The sequence below is a fragment of the Sander lucioperca genome, chromosome 18 (assembly GCF_008315115.2).
Source record: "Sander lucioperca isolate FBNREF2018 chromosome 18, SLUC_FBN_1.2, whole genome shotgun sequence".
In the NCBI taxonomy this organism is placed as follows: Eukaryota; Metazoa; Chordata; class Actinopteri; order Perciformes; family Percidae; genus Sander; species Sander lucioperca.
In genome coordinates, this window is record NC_050190.1 from 31,114,436 (window position 1) to 31,135,492 (window position 21,057).

Sequence of the window (21,057 nt, forward strand, 5' to 3'; positions counted from 1 at the left end):
AGCGCTGTTAGACGTTGATTATTGAAACAAACATGGCGGCCTGCTTGTGCTGCACACTGTACAGAGGTTGTTGTTAAGTTGAAAGGTTGTCATTAAAATACTGTAAACATGCTCAGCCTGACAATAAGGGAGGTTAGTACGACTATTCGCTTGTTCTTTGAGCTCAGTTGTCCATGTTTGTGTCAACAGTTACCTTAATGTTAGACATGTGCTGTCAATTCATAAATAACGTTAGCCCAAGTGAAATAATACGGAATCTCTGATACTGATCTTATCTGTGTTTAATAGCTGTTGAAGTATAGATATATTTTACCTAAATAAATGTACAAATATGTTTATTTAACCTTAAGTAAAGGTACATACGCAGTATCAGATAAATGTACCAAGCATAGTTATAATAATAAGTATTTATTATGCAGAATGACCCCATTCAGAGTTTTATATCGAATATCTATCATTAGTATTGGAATATAAATAATGCATTAATATGTAAGCAGCATTTTAATGCTGTCAAGGTGTGGCTAATGTTGAACACTTTATACACTGTCGGGTAGTTTAATCTGTAGCAATGCATCATATTCTAAATTTAGCACAAAAAGTAAGGACATGTGTGTTTGGTAGATTATTTCTCTGTGGTAACAATGCTTTTTGACAATAAATCTTATACCGTTGGAAAGCCTGTTTAGTTCCCTTTCAAATGGTGCCCCATTTGTAAGGAACATGCATTTGTGGGATGAGCAGCAGCGCTGAGTGTGTGGGTTGCGCCCATGAAAAATTTAACAAATCTTCTCTGCCAATGCCAAACAGCTTATTCTGCCATTGACTGGTTTGGTGGATTGGATGATTGGAGTTTGAAGAAACAAGACATATTGGCAATTGCCACAACAGCCTGGCACCTCCTCCTCATGCTGGTCACCAGCCTGGTCACACACTGCTGTGGGATGGCATCCCATTCTTCAACCAGCATTTGTCGCAACTCAGCCAACGTGGTTGTATTGGTCACTCTGGCACGAACAGCACGCCCAAGCTGATCCCACAAGTGTTCAATGGGGTTGAGGTCAGGACTGCTGGTTGAAGAATGAGATGCCATCCCACAGCAGTGTGTGACCAGGCTGGTGACCAGCATGAGGAGGAGGTGCCAGGCTGTTGTGGCTGTGTATGGTTCTTCAACACGCTACTGAGGCTCCTGTTTGTGAAATGAATAAATTGTTCAATTGCCAATATGTCTTGTTTCTTCAAACTTCAATCATCCAATCCACCAAACAAGTCAATGGCAGAATAAGCTGTTTGGCATTGGCAGAGAAGATTTGGCAAATTTTTCATGGGCGCAACCCACATACTCAGCGCTGCTGCTCATCCCACAAATGCATGTTCCTTACAAATGGGGCACCATTTGAAAGGGAACTAAACAGGCTTTCCAACGGTATAAGATTTATTGTCAAAAAGCATTGTTACCACAGAGAAATAATCTACCAAACACACATGTCCTTACTTTTTGTGCTAAGTGTATTATCTTTGTATTTAAAGTCTTTATCTACAAAGTAAATGGAATGAAAAGTACAACATTAATGTCTGAAATGTAATGGAGTAGAAGTATAAAGTAGCATAAAATGTAAATAATGAAAGTACAAGTCCCTTCTAATTATACTTAACGTAAGGCATGGAAAAAAGTAAATAAATAAATAAAGCACAGGTGTGCTGTTTTTAGGGTCTGATGTGCATGCTGGCTCACTGTCTCATTGCCATGGCTTACTGGCACACTTGAACAGAACATAGCCATCATTAAAGTAACTGATATTTCATCATTGTTCTCCAGGTGTCTTTGGCTCTCAGGGAGGGAAGAATCTCCCCAACAGAGCTTTGTAGGAAGTGTCTGAACCGCATCAAGAAGACACAACATCTTAATGCTTACATCAGTGTGACAGAGGAGTTGGCACTGAAGCAGGCTCAAGAAGCAGAAAGCAGACTGCTGCAAGGTGTGGACACGTGAGGGTGTATTTCTGTATATTCTGCGTAGAGTCATAGGTGTTACTGATCTTGTTTTCCTTCAGGCGCCCCCAAAGGTCCTCTGGATGGAATCCCCTTTGCCGTCAAGGACAACTTCTGCACAGAAAATATCAAGACTACATGTGCATCCAGGATGCTTAAAGGTCTGTCTGAACCTCAGTGAAAGTTACTATGTCTTCTATTTTTCAATAATAACCTACCATTACTTGTGCTACAGACTACACTCCACCCTACAATGCTACAGTGGTCCAGAAGCTTTTTGACCAAGGGGCTGTTCTCATGGGGAAGACCAACATGGATGAGTTTGCTATGGGGTAAGGCCATTGTTATCAATGTCGCAATAGCTCTGCACTCGCAGCGTGCCTTTCAGTAACAGCTAGCCACAAATTGCAGTCTCTTTTTATAAATAGCTTGATGAAGCTGTTACGGCTGTGTGTACCTTGTAACATTTTTTAGATTACTGGTTGCCATTGTCTTATTTGTTTACTCATTTATTTGTCTGGCAGTGCGGGCAGTACTGATGGGGCTATCGGTCCAGTGAGAAACCCCTGGAGCTATGCTGCTCCCTACAGAGAGCAGACAGGGGCAGCGCCAGACTCTGACTGGGTCATCACTGGAGGAAGTTCAGGAGGAAGTGCTGCAGCTGTGGCCTCACTCACTGGCTACCTGTGAGGGAACACTGTCACATTTACTAGTTCAGGAAAACCGTTACAAAGAAAAACATTTTACAAAGGAATACAGAAGGAAAGATTTGATATAATATGGGATTTCTAAATTAAAATTTCCTGTTTTGGTAATTACTTGGCAGAGCTTTGGGTTCAGACACAGGTGGTTCTACTCGTAACCCTGGAGCACTGTGTGGTGTTGTGGCCCTGAAGCCCACTTATGGTCTGCTGTCCAGACATGGTCTCATCCCTCTCGTCAACTCCATGGACGTCCCTGGTATTATGACCCGCAGTGTCAGTGATACAGCCATCGTCTTAGGTAGGAAACTATTGATGATCTGTCAAAGTGTTGTCAAACATCATCTTGGCCTACATAAAAACTTGTCTTGCTTATAAATATGGTCAATGTGCATTTCCAGGTCATTCTTTCTTTCCAAAAAGGGCTTTGAATTCAGGGGGACTTACGTGGTTAAAAAGCACAAGATAAAATTGCTGTCGATCTGCTGGCCGAATGGGTTTCATCAAAACACGTTTGTAACAAGCACACAGGTTCCGATGCAAATTGGCCATGCAAATTTGTCACAAGGAAGCTGCATTCAACACATAGCTTGTTTTGTTTTCAAGAAAATTCCCCAGGGTCCCTTTGAATCTATCCATTTAATGGAAAGATTGTGTGACACTGTAAATTAATTGGTATAGCAGTTCCACATTTAAATGTATTCAAATTTATTGAAAAACATTTAAGGTACAGGATATAAAATCCTCTATTCCAGACTCAAGCAACACAACACAAATATATATATTCACATTTTAACATGTTTTCATAAAACACATTAATTTCATGATTGAACTTTTCTAACAATTCATAAATAACAAAGTAGAAGCACTGTTCACATACATACATACATAAATTACTGACAAGCTTTATAATTATACATTTTATAATTATACATTACATCTTTTGACAGGCAAAATGCATCCAACCTATTCTTAAAAGAATTAACTGAAGGGGAACGCACAACTTCTTCTGGAAGCTCGTTCCATGATTTTACCGCACGGAGTGTGAAAAAGTTCTTTCTCTTTTCAGACAGGCATGTTCTAGGGTAATGTTTTAAATAATTCCCTCGTGTCTCATACCTATTGCTCCAAAACTGAAAAATAGGCACAACAGTTACATCATATATTTCCTGTACAAGCTTATACACCTGAATCATATCACCTCTGTATCTCCTAAATATGAGAGTCTGTAAACTTAATTTTCTCAATCTGTCTTCATAAGACATATTTTTCATTCCTGGAATTAATTTACCTACATTGTTGTGCATTTGTCATATTACCATAAAATGATTGACCAAACCTGGGTTGCGTGATGTCACACAGGTATCCTCCAAGGCCTTGATATTAGAGACTCAACAACAGTTCCTGCTCCCTCATCACTGACAGAGCTACCTGAATACTTTGATGTCAAGAACATCTGCGTAGGCATCCCTAAGGTGAGTTAAGCTCAGTATTAAAGTCAAGTTCTTTAAGGGTAGATGCCAGCTTATACTTGCAGTATTATACAAATCCCAATTTGAATTCAAATTTAGTTGTAAACACTTGAAGAGTCCTGCAATTCTCAAGCTTTTAGAAATAAAACGTATGACGTACAGGAACAGACTTCTACTATATGGTGTGTATATATATATATATATATATATATATATATATATATATACACAGTGCTGCTCATAAGTATTCATACCCATGCTTAAGGAATAAAAAAAATCATCTTTTGGAAATTGATCTTAATGCCTTAATAGGCTAACTGAAATAAAACCATGCCAATCTCTAGGTATGGTGAAGGGTATGTGATGATGTGGGGCTATTTTAATTCCAAAGGCCAAGGGAACTTTATCAGGATGCATAGTATCCTGGATCCATGAAATAACTGGCCTTTAAAAATAAAAATCTGCCTTCCTCTATGGGAATTTAACATAGGGGTATGTATAATTATGGCCCCTGTATTTTAAGGAAGAACATTTATTTATTCACGATACATTATTCATTCACGAAAAAAATTGATTGGAAAATTGAAAAGATTTTTCCTCATTTTTTTAATTAAGGCATTAAGATCAATTTCCAAAAGATGATTTTTTATTCCTCTTTTTAATTTCAATTCAATTTCAATTTATTGTTATTTATAGTGAATTATCACCATGGACCATGGTCTCAGAACACTTCACAACAGAAACTGAAAATTTACAAATTAATCAACTTTAGTCAACTTTAGCATGGGTATGAATACTTATGAGCAGCACTGTATATATGTATATATATATATATATATATATATATACAGTATATATAAAGTGATTTTAAAGAAATCAACAACAATGGGAAAAACACAGAACCAATATTACGTAATATTATCATATCTATATTATATGCTGTCTATTTTGAATCCTGACAAATTGCCTTTTGTTATATATATATACTGATTTTTAGATGACATCTATTGATCCATGTCCTGTACTGTACTTTTGTGTCTTAGCAGCAATATCATCAAGACAAATTCTTTGGAGGGGAAAGATAGTTCTGGTTCAAAATGTTTTAAATGTCTCTGTCAACACAAATGCATTGATTTCCTAAAGCTGCATGTCTTTCCTGTCTCTTAATGTATGTCAGGAGTACCACGCCCCGGGGCTGTCTGAGGAAACTCTGACGCAATGGAGTCGTGTTGCTGACATGTTTGAGAGGGCGGGGGCACGGGTGAAGCAAGTAGCCCTGCCCCACACCCAGTACTCCATTTTGTGCTACCACGTCCTGTGCAACGCTGAGGTGGCGTCTAACATGGCCCGTTTTGATGGCCTAGAATACGGTATGAACCAGTATACAATATAAATGATTAAGGGTGCAGTGTGGAGGGTTTTACATTAGGTGCCACATCACACATTAGATTATACAGGGAATCTGATTATCAAAGTGGCCATATTATGCTCATTTTCAGGTTCATAATTGTAATTTGAGATTGTATCAGAATAGGTTTACATGGTTTAATTTTCAAAAAACACCATCTTTTTGTTATACTGCACATTGCTGCAGCTCCTCTTTTCTGTTTTAGCTACAGAGTGAGACCTCTCAACTTCTGTAACATCTTTGTTGTCAGTCGCACATGCGCAGTAGCTAGGTAAGATTACATGAGCTAGCTAGCTATTTCTCCAGCTTCGGCCTGTACAAGGCAGGATTAGCCGGGAGACTTCTTCTAAACGAGGGCGCACTTCCAACTTTGCATGGAATACCTGCAGAACAGGGACATGTAAGTAGTTCTATACAATTTATTTTGTAGATTAGGGTGAATTTGTGTGTGTTGTAGCAGTGTTTTGCCATTGAGAACGAGCTAGCATGCTAGCGCTAGCATGCTAACGGTTAGCTCCCTAGGCCCCTCGTTTCGGCTAGTGACGTAGAAAGCCGTGCAGATTTTGAACAGCTCACCCGGAGACTGAAGGCAGGACACATTCAGAAACCGTATCTCACTCAAAACAGCATGGATGTTTGTTTTTTCAAAGTTTGTATGCGTGTGGAATCACCAGAGACACAAAATAACACCCCAAATCCCAGAAAAAGTGTTTTTTTTTCATAATATGGGCACTTTAAACAGCACAAAATCAGAAAAGCTTATGCTATTGATTTCCATGTCTCTCCTATCAGGCCATCGTAGCGAGGTAAACAGCTCGACGGAGGCCATGTATGCCTTGAGCCGACATGAGGGCTTCAACGATGTAGTGAGAGGGAGGATACTGTCTGGGAACTACTTCCTGCTCAAACAGTAAGACAACAGATTGAACCACTTCTGATTCAATTCACTAACTACACACCAGTGTCAAGCTGACAGTGCGCCACCTTTTCTCCTTGACCTTTTTATATAGCACATTTGGTAATTTGCCAAATTGTCTTTTATGAAAAAAACGAGAGGAGCTGTAATATTTCCTGAAACGGCAAGAACTAACTGACAGCTTCCTCAACTTCATTTTGCCAGGAACTACCAGCGCTACTTTGTAAAGGCTCAGAAGGTCCGCCGGCTGATTGCAGACGATTTCAAACACGTGTTCAGCTTGGGTGTCGACGTGCTGCTGACACCCACCACTCTGACTGATGCAGCCCGTTACTCCGACTTCATACAGGAAGACAACCAAACACGCAGCGCGCAGGAAGACGTCTTCACCCAGCCTGTCAACCTGGCAGGTACAGATAGAAACTAAAGAAGCAGAACTGTTTATGCATGTACAGGAAGTGTGGAAGGACTTATACATTATGCATGCATGGATACACCCACACACACACTTTCACTCAAAACTACTTCAGTTTAGTTCTTCTTATTTTTCATCCTATAACAATGGCACATTGGATCATACAGTATATGTCATAGTGAACTTAAAAGGGGAAATAAGTATTTGACTATTTCTCTCTTTACTTTGTAAATCTCTGATGGGAAAAATAAACAGAACCTGGTCAACACATGGTCATTTCAGATCAGATTAAAATGTACCTCAGAGCCTTAAAGGAGTGTTTACATTCAGTTCGACTTGTTCCACCTTTTATTGCTCTCCACACTAACCTGTAACTAACCTTGAGATCCTTATCATGGACTTTCCTTCAACGCTACTTTTCTTCACCTCAGGTCTCCCCGCTGTTTCTGTGCCAACTGCTTTATCGAGACGAGGCCTTCCCATTGGTTTACAGCTCATAGGCCCCGCGTTCCAAGACCAGAAGCTGCTCAGTGTTGCCCAATGGATCGAGCAGAGGGTTGGGTTTCCCTCCATCAGTGACTATGGAGACTCCAGTGAGGGCAAGTATGACACAGGAATGACCAAAGGAGAGCAGACTTCAGCTGTATGAAGAGAACTGTGGACACAAGGTACTGACTGTCGACAAAGTCACACATAATGGAGTTAAAGTGCAACTATGATGGACATTCATGGCTTTTATGATGCCTTTTCAGGACATTTTTGTTAGAGTTACAGCCATCACTCAAGTTTTTTTCATGATGGAATGAAACATGATTACAACTGGTGATAGACTGCGTCATATTTTAAGTGCAGGGATATTGTGTTCAATCTGTGACCTGCTGCTGTATTTGTTGTCTGAAGGTGGTGCTATTAAATATATGCAAGTTGGGTGATTTATTGACAGAGTGATATTTATTATGTCATTTTTAAAGGATTTTCCTAAAAAACAACATATGGAGTAACACAAAAGTAATCCCTCTCAATCATCACTAATGTTTTTTTTTTTTAGTTTTCAGTGGTGATCCATAATGAAAATCTGCGGAATTCAGCGGACTGTTTTTCCTCTTCGGGTGGAGATGTGTTCAAATTTTGAGTTTTATTTTAAAAATTCTGTGGAAAAATCTGCAAAATTCTGAATCCGTGTGGCCCTGCTCATGACCCACTAGAAGTATGTGGTGGTGTCTTTATCTGCAGAGACCCTGCCCTCTGCCTTGATTTTCTCTTTTTTTATTTTGCTGTGTGCAGGACGTTTATGGGCATCAGCAAAGATCCTTTGGGCCCCACGTGGGTGGTTAACCTCCAGCCAATAACAGCGTGCAGGTTTTTCAGCGCTGCTTTGCCCATTAGCGTCTCATATCGATGCACAAGTTCAACGACACAAACACAGAGAAACAGACAGGATGGAATTTATTAAAATTGAAATGTATCTTTTTCTGCAAGGGTATGTGTTACTAAAGAAAGAGAAATTGCAGAAGAGTTGGGTAACGGCTTTGCATGACACCAGCAGACTTTTACCCATTTTGGCTCAAGCAGATACTTCCCCTGAAGTACTGTCCACATTAAAGTGTTGAAATCAGCTCATGCAAAACCAATCCAGCCAGCCAATTACAGTACTAGAAACTGGCCTTAACTAAGGTGCTCCACTGAGTGCTTACAGAGTCTCAATTGACTCCTCCACATAATCCTGACCCATTTCTCTGCAGGTGAAATCTGACCTTGATTAACCCTGATACTGTAATTCAACAGAGTTTTCAAAAAGTGCACAAGATTGAACTTTTTCTTTTTTACACAAACAGTAGGATCACTATTGTATCTTCACATTAATGCTGTGCGTCTTTTGTGTGCATTAACAAGGTCTGTTCAAAAGGTTGTGATCTTTAAAATAGCATGTTCATAATTGCACTTCTTTCTGTTTTTCTTCTCTATCAGTCTATACTAAATACTTTTATTTATAGTGTTTTAGTACATTGTTTTGCCCAAAACGACATAAGCAAACATTGCAACAGTCATACAACAATGCTGACATCATTTGAATGTTCTCACTGTACTGCATCACTTCACTTGAATAAACCACATCCTTCTCAGTGAAAAGTGTGCACTGCAAAAAATTTAAATAATCATGTTTCAATTATTTTCTACAAATTAATCTTTTTTTTTTAATATAAGAAAGGATAAGACAAGTTGTTAATAATGAATGACATTTTTTTATAAAAAAAAAAAAAAAAAAAAGAGAAGATATTCCTAATTTTTTTTATAGTGCCCAGGGATCCCCAAATCCCAGCTCACTGTTGGTATAATTAGCATGCTGCTAGCATACCGGCTAACTTTAGCACAAAGCCTGTTCTACATCAGGGGCCTGTTTCACAAAACCAAGATAAGGGATTAAGCCGGGATTTATCAGTTATCCTGGATGATTTAAGCCTTGACTCGGTTTCACGAAAGTGGAGGCACATAAATCACCATGGAGATTTATTCTGTACAGCTAGCCTGCTCCTGACCAGGCTAACAGCCAGGATTTATTTAATCCTGGAGCCTTTTCTGATCACCCAGCAGTGGTTTTACCTTATTGTTATCAGCCTGGATTAAAATACAACAAGTGCATATTGCTGTACATTTACTGTTATTATTTAAAGTTGGGACCATAATTTTTTTTTAATAATTATTCATGTGACAGTCATTGTTACTGTTATATTGCTGTATGAAGACTGCTGTCCATATTGTTGTTAGAAGTATGATTAATATATATATTATGACAGTTGTTGAGATAAGTAGAAAAGGCTGATAACATTTCAAATGTGTTTTAAATGAAGTCTGTTACTAAGGGCAATACATACAATGCTGTACATTTCTATAGTTGACCAATGCACTTTGAATTATTTTAGTTGATTATTTTTTTTTAATTCTTTAACAATAAGGATCATGTTTGTTCCACTTCCATGTGCAGTGTATTTGGCATTCTTAGCACACAAATTGTGTTGTCCAGTAAACTGGGACTATAATTTGGGAGGATTGTACAATTTAAAGAACATATCCTAATTGTACAATCCTCCCAAATTATAGTCTTAGTTCACTGTACCAGTAACTATCTAGGGTTGTAGGCTACTGTACGTTCATGTAACAACAGGGGAGAGGACACCCCAATGGTTTTTGACCTTATGTTTTGCTGGGGGGGGAAATAACTGATGAATATACTCTGTTCCATTCATGTTTACAGTGTGCATGGAATTTATCACTTAATTATCTTTATAGTTTCTAGATTTTAGAGTCCAATTTCTTCAGTGTCTTTATTTTCTATGTCCATATATACAAGGGTGCAAGGAATATAATATGTAGAGAAGGAAACTCGTCCTCTATAAAAAAAAAATATATATATATATATATATATATATATATATATATATATATATATATTATATATAGATAATAGCGGACCAACTGAATGATATATGAATGAAGATGAAATATACATTTATGAACTACTGCTCTTAACTGAAACCATTCAATGAGTCACTGTCATTTGCAAAAGCAAACAGTTGTACACTTTGCATTAAAAGCGAGCAGTGGAAGTTAATATGACTTAGGAAATTTATATTTTAGCCCATGAGAGAGAGGGAGGAACAGAGTGAGAGATATTTACGCATCATACTCTAGCATTGTAGAAAATTGATCTTCATGGTAAATTTCCTGAGTAACATTATCTTCTGCTTACTTTTAAGGCAAAGAGTACAACTGTTAATTTGTGCAAATGATTAGTAGCCTAATCCTTGAATGGAATGATTATGACGGTTTCAGTTCAGAGCAGTGGTCAGTTAATGTATATATTTAGACTGCTTACGCATTCAGTCGGTCCGTGATCGTCTGCTACGCTTTCTCTCACTGTTTCATTACAGCGGCCGTGTTTCTTTTCTTTTTATACAAATAATGTGTTTCACATCATCATAATTCCACAAGAAGCTGCTGCTCGCTCTGTATAAAGTATGTACAATGCGTATTCTGGCATCAGTAAATCTGTGATCGACCTCGCGGTCTTTTGAGGAAAGCCGTGGACGCGCATCTATCTGAATTACTTCAGCCTGGCTCGACCTAGTCGCTCCTCCTCAGCCTGGCTTGGCCTTCGTGAAACGCACCAAGCCAGGCTGCACAGATTAGACTAGGTCAAGCCTCGCTTTATCAGTTATCCTGGATTTATATATTCTGCTTTTGTGAAACAGGCCCCAGGTGAAAAGAGGAAAACTCAGTCTGAAAACGACACAAAGCATCTGTGACAGTAGCCAGCCATGGCAGGCCACATTAAGACAATTAGGTAAATGGTTTAGAGGCTAGTTAGAGCTTGTGTCCGTGTTGCTGTGGGTGCATTAGCAATTTAGAGCTTCAGCTTTATAGGAATAGTTTGACCTTTGGGAACTTCACTTATTCATGGCAGTTCGTGAAATGGTGACGTTATTTTATCTATTGATTCGTGTACAGGGACACGTTTTTCTGTGTTTCATCGTGTTGATGAGAACGAATTTTAAACTAATGTATTTGAATGGGATGCATATTACGTGATAACAGCACGATTATGGTAGCGATTAGTATTGAAAAGCCAAAAATCTGCTAACCGGGGATCGCGTCCCACGTGTGGTAGTTCCTTTCCGTGTTGTTCTTGTCCTAACCACAACCTTTCCCCGTCTTTCTTTTCCTAACCACAACCGTCCCGTTGTTGTAGCGCGTCCCGTTGTTGTCGCCGTTGTTGTCTGCGCCGTGCGGCGTTTAATTTCCCCGTTGTTGCGTCACCCAGAGACCGCGGATCGTGTCCCGGCGGCCGTTGTTGTCACCATCTACCGCGTGTGGCGTCCCCGTTGTTGCATCCCCCAGAGCAGCCCCGTGTCATGGCAGTTGTCGCCGGCGTGCAGCGTTTAATTTCCCCGTTGTTTTTGTCCCCCAGAGACCGCGGATCGTGTTGTCACCATCTACCCCAGAGCAGGCCCAGCTGCAGCCCAGTGTCATGGCAGTTCGTGAAATAGTAACGTTCCAATTTCGTGGTGACCAGCACGAAATAAAGTAGAAAATCGTTTCCCTGTACACGAATCAATAGATCAAACTAACGTCACCATTTCACGAACTGCCGTGAGACCGGGTTGGTTAATCACCTAGCTGGCTCCCAAAATGTGGAACTAATAGCAACATTTTTACAATTTTGAGGATCCTTATAATGTCACTTCTGCTCCTCTATGACAAAGGAAGTGTCAAGGAGTCATTCTATATGGTAACAACATGAAGGAAAAGTTAGATAATGGCTTCTGAACAAAGGGTATCTAAAAAAGAACTTCATGAAAACCTTTGTGGCCACTGAAATGTAGAGTTTTGAGTAACATACTGTATATTGAGCTACCCTTATTGTTTCCCATATTTCACCCAGCAGAACACAGAGAGCCAATGTTAGGTTCTTGTTTCCTTTGACATTATCCTCTTCGGATGTGTGGATTTGTGTGTCATCCCCTTTTGCTCTCTTTCATCCGTGCTCCATCCCTCCCACCTGCCCAGCTCTTTCCAGTGTCTCTCATTTGATCCGGGTCTCCGTGTTCATTACGCAAATATCACCATCGCTCACGGCTGACTGAGAAGGACGTGCTAATGAAATCTCAGCATAGCACAGGCTCCTCACATACTCACATAAGCCATCTCTTCCACAGACATAATTCTGGTATTCCAACATGGTAACAGGGTCCCTATAAATTAGTATATGGCTATAATCACAGTCACTGGTCCTTCGATACATTCTAAAGCTCTCTTTTCACATTGCACTACAAGACATTAAATAATATGTCTACTGAATAACACCACAGCTCAGAATATGATTATGAAGTACACAATGTTCAGCACAGAAGTGTTTGTGTTATATTTTGGGATCCGTAAACAGGCTGTGGTCACAGCAGAGGGGGCTTCTAAACATGTTTTAGTTGGTTTGAGAAGGGTAATTTAAATTGCAAAAAACAAGTGTCTTTCTTGGAAAATCATGTAGGTACTGTGTGTGTGTGTGTGTGTGGGCCTGTTCCTCTTTCAACCAGAGTATTAATGACACAGCTGGGTGTTGCCATCTTCCAAACACAGATTAACTTCTGGTTGCATAAGCTCAGCATTCTTTTAAAGACTGTTTTTGGATGCCGCTCAAAGTCGATCGTGTCTCTGTGTGTGTCTATATGTGTAAGCCCTGTGATGGACTAGTGTCCATCAGTCTGCTTTTTTATGCATGACTATGGTTCCACTCAGTATTAGTATATGAGCATGTAAATCACTGATCTCAGACACTGACAACTCAGTGGGTTTTAGAGTAGGGAGGATTCAGAATATAGAACATATGATTATACAAGCCCTCACTGTATCCATATTTTATATTTTATTACTCTATTACTCTTGAACCGTGTGTCACATGTCAGTGACAGTCTTTCTCACTGAGTTTGTTGGAGGAAGACAAGCCCAACAAATTTAGTTTGGTCAGTTTATGTGACATTGACTATCATATTTTCTGCTTGTTTCCAAAGTCGGTCAAATCTTCAGATGTATGAAGCTGATTTAGTGGCCTAGTTTAAAGATGCTATCACAAACACCAAATTCCACCGTGATTCATTTCAAAGTTCACTGACAATTGGTCAAACAAACAAAGAAATTGTGAGCCTCAACTCCTGGTACATCAGTCTCATTTATCCGGACAGAATGTTTGTTATTACCGCATCCTTGTGTCTGTTTGAGTTTAAGCCATAGTTTGTGGTTTCAACTATACAATAGGTTTATTTAAGAGGAAAATACTGAAATTCCTATTCAGATTTTGGAGCCAAATTTAAATGCAGAAAAGGAACCATTTCCAGTCTTTGTGCTAAGCTAAGCTAACCAGCTGCTGGCAGTAGCTTCGTGCCGTCACAGTGCAGGCATTTCGATCGTTTCATCTCGCTCTCAGCAAACTCCACCTGTGTGATGTTGTGCCATTTTTAGACATGGAATACGTAACATTGCTGGTTTCATCTGCCTGTTAATGTAATGGCCTTTTGGCATTCAGAGCTGCCTTCACATTGCATATAAATCAGCATCAACATCTCATTTGTATGTCCCACATGTAAAGCTACTGTCTCATAAATGTGAGTAACCCATAGCACAGCATTCAAAGCAGGTTAACACACACACACACACACACAGTATCATTCGTGTGTTAGAAAGACATACTGTAGAATGACGTGAGAAAATCAAGGTGATTTACAGATGGTGGCTATGGTAAACAGACAATTGATAACCCTGTCATTAACTGCTGGTATGTGTTCCTCATAGGGAAAGACATGTTTGATTGATAATTGGAGTCTGGGAAATGTAATTTTACAGTGTGTAACAAACTGTACTTTGACAAAAGTGTCAAAAACAGGAACAGGAAAAGAGGATATGTCGACTGATCTGCATACAGCATTTGACCACAACCCACAGAGCTCAACGATGACTGGAAATGGAATGAGGGGCATGGGAGGGGGCTGGTGGTTAACAACACCATGCCATATGTGAAACATCACACGATTGAGCCTTATAACACCCGGTGCATCCTGATTACGTGTCTTCTGTTAAGGCACTGTGTCACTACCTGCTTGTAGTAAGTGCAGTGTTTAATCTTACCTTGTCAAGATCAGTCAAAAATCATACAACGTGTGCATGGGAATTCTTCAATGTTTAGTATCCTCGAACTGAATCTCAATTGCATTTGCATAGGGTAAGGTGACATCCGAACTTCCCCGAAGAGATGATGTGTGCCATGATGGCTTGTATCAGTTATTTATTTATTTAACCTTTATTTAACCAGGTAGGCCATTGAGAACAGGTTCTCATTTACAACGGCGACCTGGCCAAGAAAGGCGTGCAAGACAACAAATAGTTTCACATTCAATACGGTACAAGAACACAGAATACAATATGCTACATAAAGTGCAGAATAAGGGCGGCACCTACCTCATTTGGGCCGGACTTTCTTGCAGGCTCTTCTTGTGGGAAGCTCCTTTAAGGAATAGCTTGGCCCGAGAATAGAACCTTGTGGCACCCCCACTGAGACGCCGATGGGTCCAGATAACAGGCCCTGAGATTTAACGCACTGGACCCTATCGGAAAAATAATTTTTGAACCACGCGAGGCAGTCGTGAGAGAACCCAATGTTGTATAGTCTGTCAATAAGAATATGATGGTTAACAGAGTCAAAAGCCTTAGATAGATCAATGTAGACAGCTGCACAGTAATGCTTTTTGTCAATGGCGGCTGTGATGTCATTTATAACCTTGAGGGTGGCTGTGGTACAGCCATGACCGGCACGGAAGCCAGATTGTGTAGCGGAAAGGATACGGTGGAATTCAAGGTGGTTAGTAATCTGTTTATTGACCAAGCTTTCGAAGACTTTCGAAAGACAGGGTAAGATAGATATGGGTCTATAGTAGTTTGGGTCAAGGGTGTCTCCCCCTTTGAAGAGAGGGGTGACTGCGGCGGATTTCCAATCTCCAGTAATTTCTGAAGATGCAAGAGACAGGTTAGACAGGTTGGTAATGGGGAAAGTGATGATATTTGCAGATAATTTTAGGAAATTGGAGTCCAGGTTGTCTAGCCCTGCTGATTTGCATGGGTCCAGATTTTGCAACTCCCTCAGTACAGTACAGTAAATGTAATATGTGAAGGGATTTTTATATATTTATAATGAGGTTGAATAAGGTTATACAACCTCTGTGGTTTAATTGTGTTGTTCCTGTTGCCATGCTCTGCCAAATCTCTACAACCTCTACCTGACTGATAAGGGACCACAGGGTTAGCATCAATGTCGTTTGACATAGTGAAGCCACTGTAATTCACTCTCCTTCTTTGATGCTTTGGATTGTGGTGTGGTGCGTTGTAGCCTACATACAGTAGGCCGTTGTTTTCAATGGAAAGACGAGTAAATTCTTATGAACACATGAAAGCCAACAAAGAGTGGCTTCCTGTCTCTTTCCATGCAGCCACTAAGCTCACAGAAGACTTTGAAATCAGATATCTCTCTCTCTCTCTCTCACACGCACTCACAGAGTGGATGATCTTACTACTTCTCTTTCTAGTTAATGTCTTTTTTTAGTTTTTTTGTCACATACAGTACAATGTTCAGAAAAAAGGCATTGAAGTTTCCACCGTGGGTGCACTTTTATTTCTCTCTCTATCTCTCTCTCTCTCTTGTGCCAATCAATCTAGTAGATGTTAAGATATTTCTCAGCTTAAGGGAAAACCTTGACCGTCTGGTGGCACTAGAGGAAAAGTTTATTTTCAGGGCACCATCAATATCTGTTCAAATGTCATGTGAATCAGTGCGCTATGCTTTTTGCATAAACACATTTATAGTTGTATAGAAATTCTCAGTTGCTCACAAATGCAGGCTTCTTTTTCACACAGCACGTTACTGAGAAATATTCTTCACTTCCCTTAAACAGTGACTGGCCAAGATGCCATTACATTAATGACTTCACTGTTTCCGTTCTTCCACAGTGCTCATTTGAAAAGAAACAGACAATGTAGAAGTAGAAGCTACATAGCAACCCTCCTTGAAGCTGTCAGGTGCTGTAATCATGCTGGGAAGCCACAGCGAAGGTGTACTGATGTGTTTCCAGCACGATAGTCTTTGACTTACTGATAAGCAACACACTCCATAGAGGCACTATGGAATGAATGCTGAATCAGTGTGGCCGATTTAGTGGCTGGTGTCGAACCACTTATTAGAGGCTTCAGTGTCATGGTTTTGACTGTATATGGAAATGCAGATTATTTGCTCCCTATCATGTGCTTCCTCCTCCCCCCTCTCCACCAGCAAACAAACATATTAACTCAGGTTTCTCCTTACATTTCAGGTGGGCGGGAGGAGATGGGTGGAGTGGCTGAAGGAGGGCCTTAAGTGGTCACACTCTGGCGGTCAACAAAAGGAGAACTCTTCTCTCAATCACCTGACCGCACTCCAGTGGCATTGAAGTTTCACGGCCGCGCTGCAGGAATGTTGCTAGTGCTCCGCCAGGCCTCTTTAGCTTTGGGTTATGAAGTAGAGAGAGGGAAAAGAGACAGAGGTCAGGTGAGATGGAGATGCACATGTTTATGAGGAAGAAGCTGAAGTACCTGAAGGAGTGGGGGAGGGAGGGATGAGAGGAAGGCTCATGGAGCCAAGGTCCTGATCCAAGTCTAGCTTTGGAGCAGATGAGCTGAACAATACAGCCATTGTCATGTGGTCAGGGTGGAATGCAATTCCCACACAGATCAAGAGTGGGTGCACAGGGGCAGGGAGGGAAAAGGAACAGGTGAATTCCAGCAGTCTCTTTCCCAGAAATAGGCCTTTGATGGAAAAGGTGGAGGAGGCCACCTGGCTCACCACCTTTAAATTATTCATTACCCTCAGTCAACTATTAAAAGTATTTGTATTTGTTTAGTACTCACATCCTCCCTTTGTGTAGCGAGAAAACTATTTACTCTTGTACCTTGTTTGTGGCCAGTTGATAAATGGGTTTTAAATTTCACATCGGAGTTGAGAGTTCACTGGTGGGCCAACAACTGAAGGGAGAATAACTCCCTTATAGGTTTTAAGGACAATACTTTCATTAATCTGTCCTTTTTCTAATTTGCATTTCCCCCTCACATTGGAAAAACCCAGAGTGTATAAAGATGCAAATATTGCTCATTTGAAAAAAAAAAAAAACTTTCCAACTTCACACGTCAGTTATAATTGTAAGTGCACTGAGACTCCAAGTTCTCACACATGTAAACTGCATACTGACGTACAACTGCCTTCCAAACTAATGTCAAAATGTATGTTAACTTTAGGAAAGCACAGAGGAACTGTCCACCTCAGGTCAAACATCCAAGTGCAGCAACATTAAGTAGACATTTAAGTGGAGGAAGGCTTTAAGACAAGTGTATAAAATGCATTTCTTTAATTTAAAGATGACTTTACTATGCTGTTAAAGACTGAAATTTGCAGGAGTATACTTGCATTATTCAAAGCATTTCCATTAACACAAGTTTATCAAGACTGGAATAGCTTGATAAAGTTTAAAACTACTTCTAGCTTCACAATTGTGAGACAGGATGCTAAAGTTGGCGCAGTCTGTCAGTATGGAGACCTTTACCTCAACTCCTACCATATGAGGAGCCCTAGTTTCAAAGCAGAGCTAAATAACCCTAGGTGCTTTAGCTTCCAAGTGTTTTAGGTTTAATGGATCAGAAAGTTACTTCAGTCCACCTCAAATGCCAACAGATTCTTTACTGCACTCTGTTCAGGTTTGACCTTTTATCCTTAAAACCCAATATTATAGGCTTACCTTGTTATACAAAAGTCATAAACCCATGTGGTCACATATTCAAAGCTTTATTAGATTTAAATTAAAAAAAATGCACACACTCCAGAATTTGTAATTTAAAAAAATTGTTTGCAATCACGTTTAAGCCTGTAGAATTTTTTTTTTAAAACTTGGTGGGCATACAAGTTACACCTGATACAAATAGATTAGTCACCCCCATACAAGAAACAGACCGGTGTTATGCCCGACAACGGGAACTTTTAGTCCTCGCAAACAGGGCGTAACGTCAATAGCAGAAGGGCGCGTCTCGGTGTGCAAAACGGAGATGCGCTCTGGGCTACGTAAAGTATTGTGTAATCCAAAAAAGGTGTTAAGAGAAGGGACTTCAATAGAACTGCTCTTGGAATAACGTTGCGTGCCCAGTCCAGCCGCGTTGACAAGAGGGCGAAGAGCGACCAGTCCGGTTATTAGGACCAACTGAGGAGAGAGGCTGCAACAGCCAGCGGGAGGAGCAGCGTGAAGGCGTCGGTCCTACCGCAGCCGTTGCCTGCGGGGTTGGTCCCGTTGGCCTTAACAGTAGGGCGAATCGTCGCGAAGGAAACGTTACGGTCCTGGGCCTGCACCACCTGCAACACACAGGCGCAAATCACTTATTTTACTTACAAAAGAACATTCATTTCAAACAAGCCTACAGACATTTAGCACTAAATACACCTACACTATGCAGGGCTCAAACTCAGACCTATGGAAACCATGCCTCTCCAATAATCTCATGGGTTTCTAAACGTTTAAGAGAATGTTAACCCATAACACTCAAAAAAAAAAGAACTCGCATTTAGGACTTTGGTCAAACGGATCACATTCAAAATGTTAATTCACAATTCCTGTAAGTTTCCTCAATCCTATCCCTTTATTTTATTAATTTTGAAAGCACACTTTCTGCTCAGAATTAGCCTATTACCTACAGTGCTACTCTCGCAGACCACGGATTTAGATCGCAGCTAAGACGGACCACCTGTGACAGAGCTTGTCAGGAAGCCGTGGAGAAAATAAAGTCTACAATAAGTTTACAACTTCAGCGCTAAAACGGTTCAACACTTAAGTTGATATTCCCTTAAAGACAACAAAATAACGTACACTGAAAGAGGGACAAAACTAACCTGTGTTGAGATGAGATGGAGAGCGACCAGAAGAGCTACAAAGTACGCTAAACACATCTTATCCATCTTGGCGTGGAGTGTGAACAACAGCTGCTCTGCTTTGGTCTGGTCCTCGGGTTAGTAGACGGATGAATGAAAAGAGAGATGCAGCCGTGCGTTTTATACCCCTGGTGACATCATCAGCCACTCTATACCACCTGCTGTAGTCTCTGTCGTGCTGCATTCAGGTGCTGTCGGAAATATAGGCTTCTATATTAGCAAGTTAAGCGCAAGTGAAAGACTCGTAATTTAAAAAAGTTATAAGTCTCTATAAAGTTGACGTCAACTTTCGCGCTAAAATTGATAACAGCCTATTCATTTGATAACATTTTCATATTAAAAAAGGCTCCTGTTTGTCAGCAGATTGTCAAAACTGGTGAGCAACAGTTCACCGAAACACAGCACAGCATTAGCTGCACAATCACAGTAATAGGCTGTTTATTTATTTAACAATGAAATATTCTGTGGCCTGTAAGTATGATTTTTGCTTAAGACTGTAGTTGTAGTCATTGTGGCCACTGGATGGTAGCCTACTGAAAACATTACTGTATTCTAAACACACAAGACAGAAGTCAAACCTACTAGTGTCAAGACGGACACCATAGCTTAAGCATAATTCCGGTTAGACCTTCAAAATAAAATAACCAAACAAGACTTTTCTGTTCACCCGTGTGAGTGTATATTATGTATGGAGATAATATCAACATAAGTAGTAACATGACAACCAATAGAAATATTGTCAGAAAAAGATATAATAATTTACATTAATAGCAGTATGACTCCCACTGAAGAATATGGAGTTCCCCACTGTAACCACTGAAGGGCAGCGAGCACTCATTAGTCTAAGAACACAAGACAGAAGTCAACTCCAGCACTACGATTTATTAACTGTAAAGATTTATTATCTTTACATGCACACAATTTTGGCGAAAACTTCAAAATAAAACAGCCCCTGAGTTGCTAATTGTACGTGTTCTTAGGGCAGATAGCTTACTATCCATAAGAATTAACATGACCAATAATAGAAATATTAATTATTGGTATTGTTTTAATAAGGATCGGTGTTAATATTTGTTATAATATTGGTAATTTTCTCGTTGAGAACTGTTGAGTTAAATAACCATCAGTGGGGGGCAGTAAAAACTAATTCACTAAAAGTCACACATCACAGCAGTCAAATCATTATATTTTATTTTATTATTTGTTAATTATTATTAATAACCAGTAATAATACCAGTACCTGCAATAGTAGTAATCAGTGCTAATGTATTTTTCCTACAAGACTGTGGAGTTGTAGTTCCTCACTTTGACCAAAGAGGGCAGTCAAAGCTCAGATTCCCAGCACTGTCAAGAGGTCAAGATTGAAACAATGATATACGTGTACTTCCGGTAAAACCTTCAAAGTAAAACAACTCAAACAGACAACTGTTATTAAACGTTTTACGTAATATCTATAAATAAATGAGTACTCAGATATATCACAGGCCTAACTATTCCATTTTGCTTCCCTCGAAGATAGATGGATAAATAGCGTCCTCCATCGCTTGCACCCATTAGAACAGTTTATGCTTGCACCACTGACTGTCATGACCCTAATTTGATTTGCAATTTCTGTCCA

The 21,057-nt window shown here is 40.0% G+C and overlaps 1 protein-coding gene across 1 annotated transcript; it reads left to right on the forward strand.

Moving 5' to 3' along the window:
• The first annotated feature begins 13 nt into the window (after positions 1–13).
• Positions 14–8,023, forward strand: qrsl1 (glutaminyl-tRNA amidotransferase subunit QRSL1). Its single transcript, XM_031321472.2, has 12 exons — positions 14–132; positions 1,817–1,976; positions 2,052–2,150; positions 2,225–2,321; positions 2,514–2,675; positions 2,816–2,991; positions 4,053–4,165; positions 5,340–5,532; positions 6,363–6,480; positions 6,691–6,896; positions 7,333–7,569; positions 7,957–8,023. Exons 1-11 carry the CDS (start codon positions 109–111, stop codon positions 7,548–7,550), a joined length of 1,566 nt encoding a protein of 521 aa, XP_031177332.1. The 5' UTR covers positions 14–108; the 3' UTR covers positions 7,551–7,569; positions 7,957–8,023.
• The last annotated feature ends 13,034 nt before the right edge of the window (positions 8,024–21,057 follow it).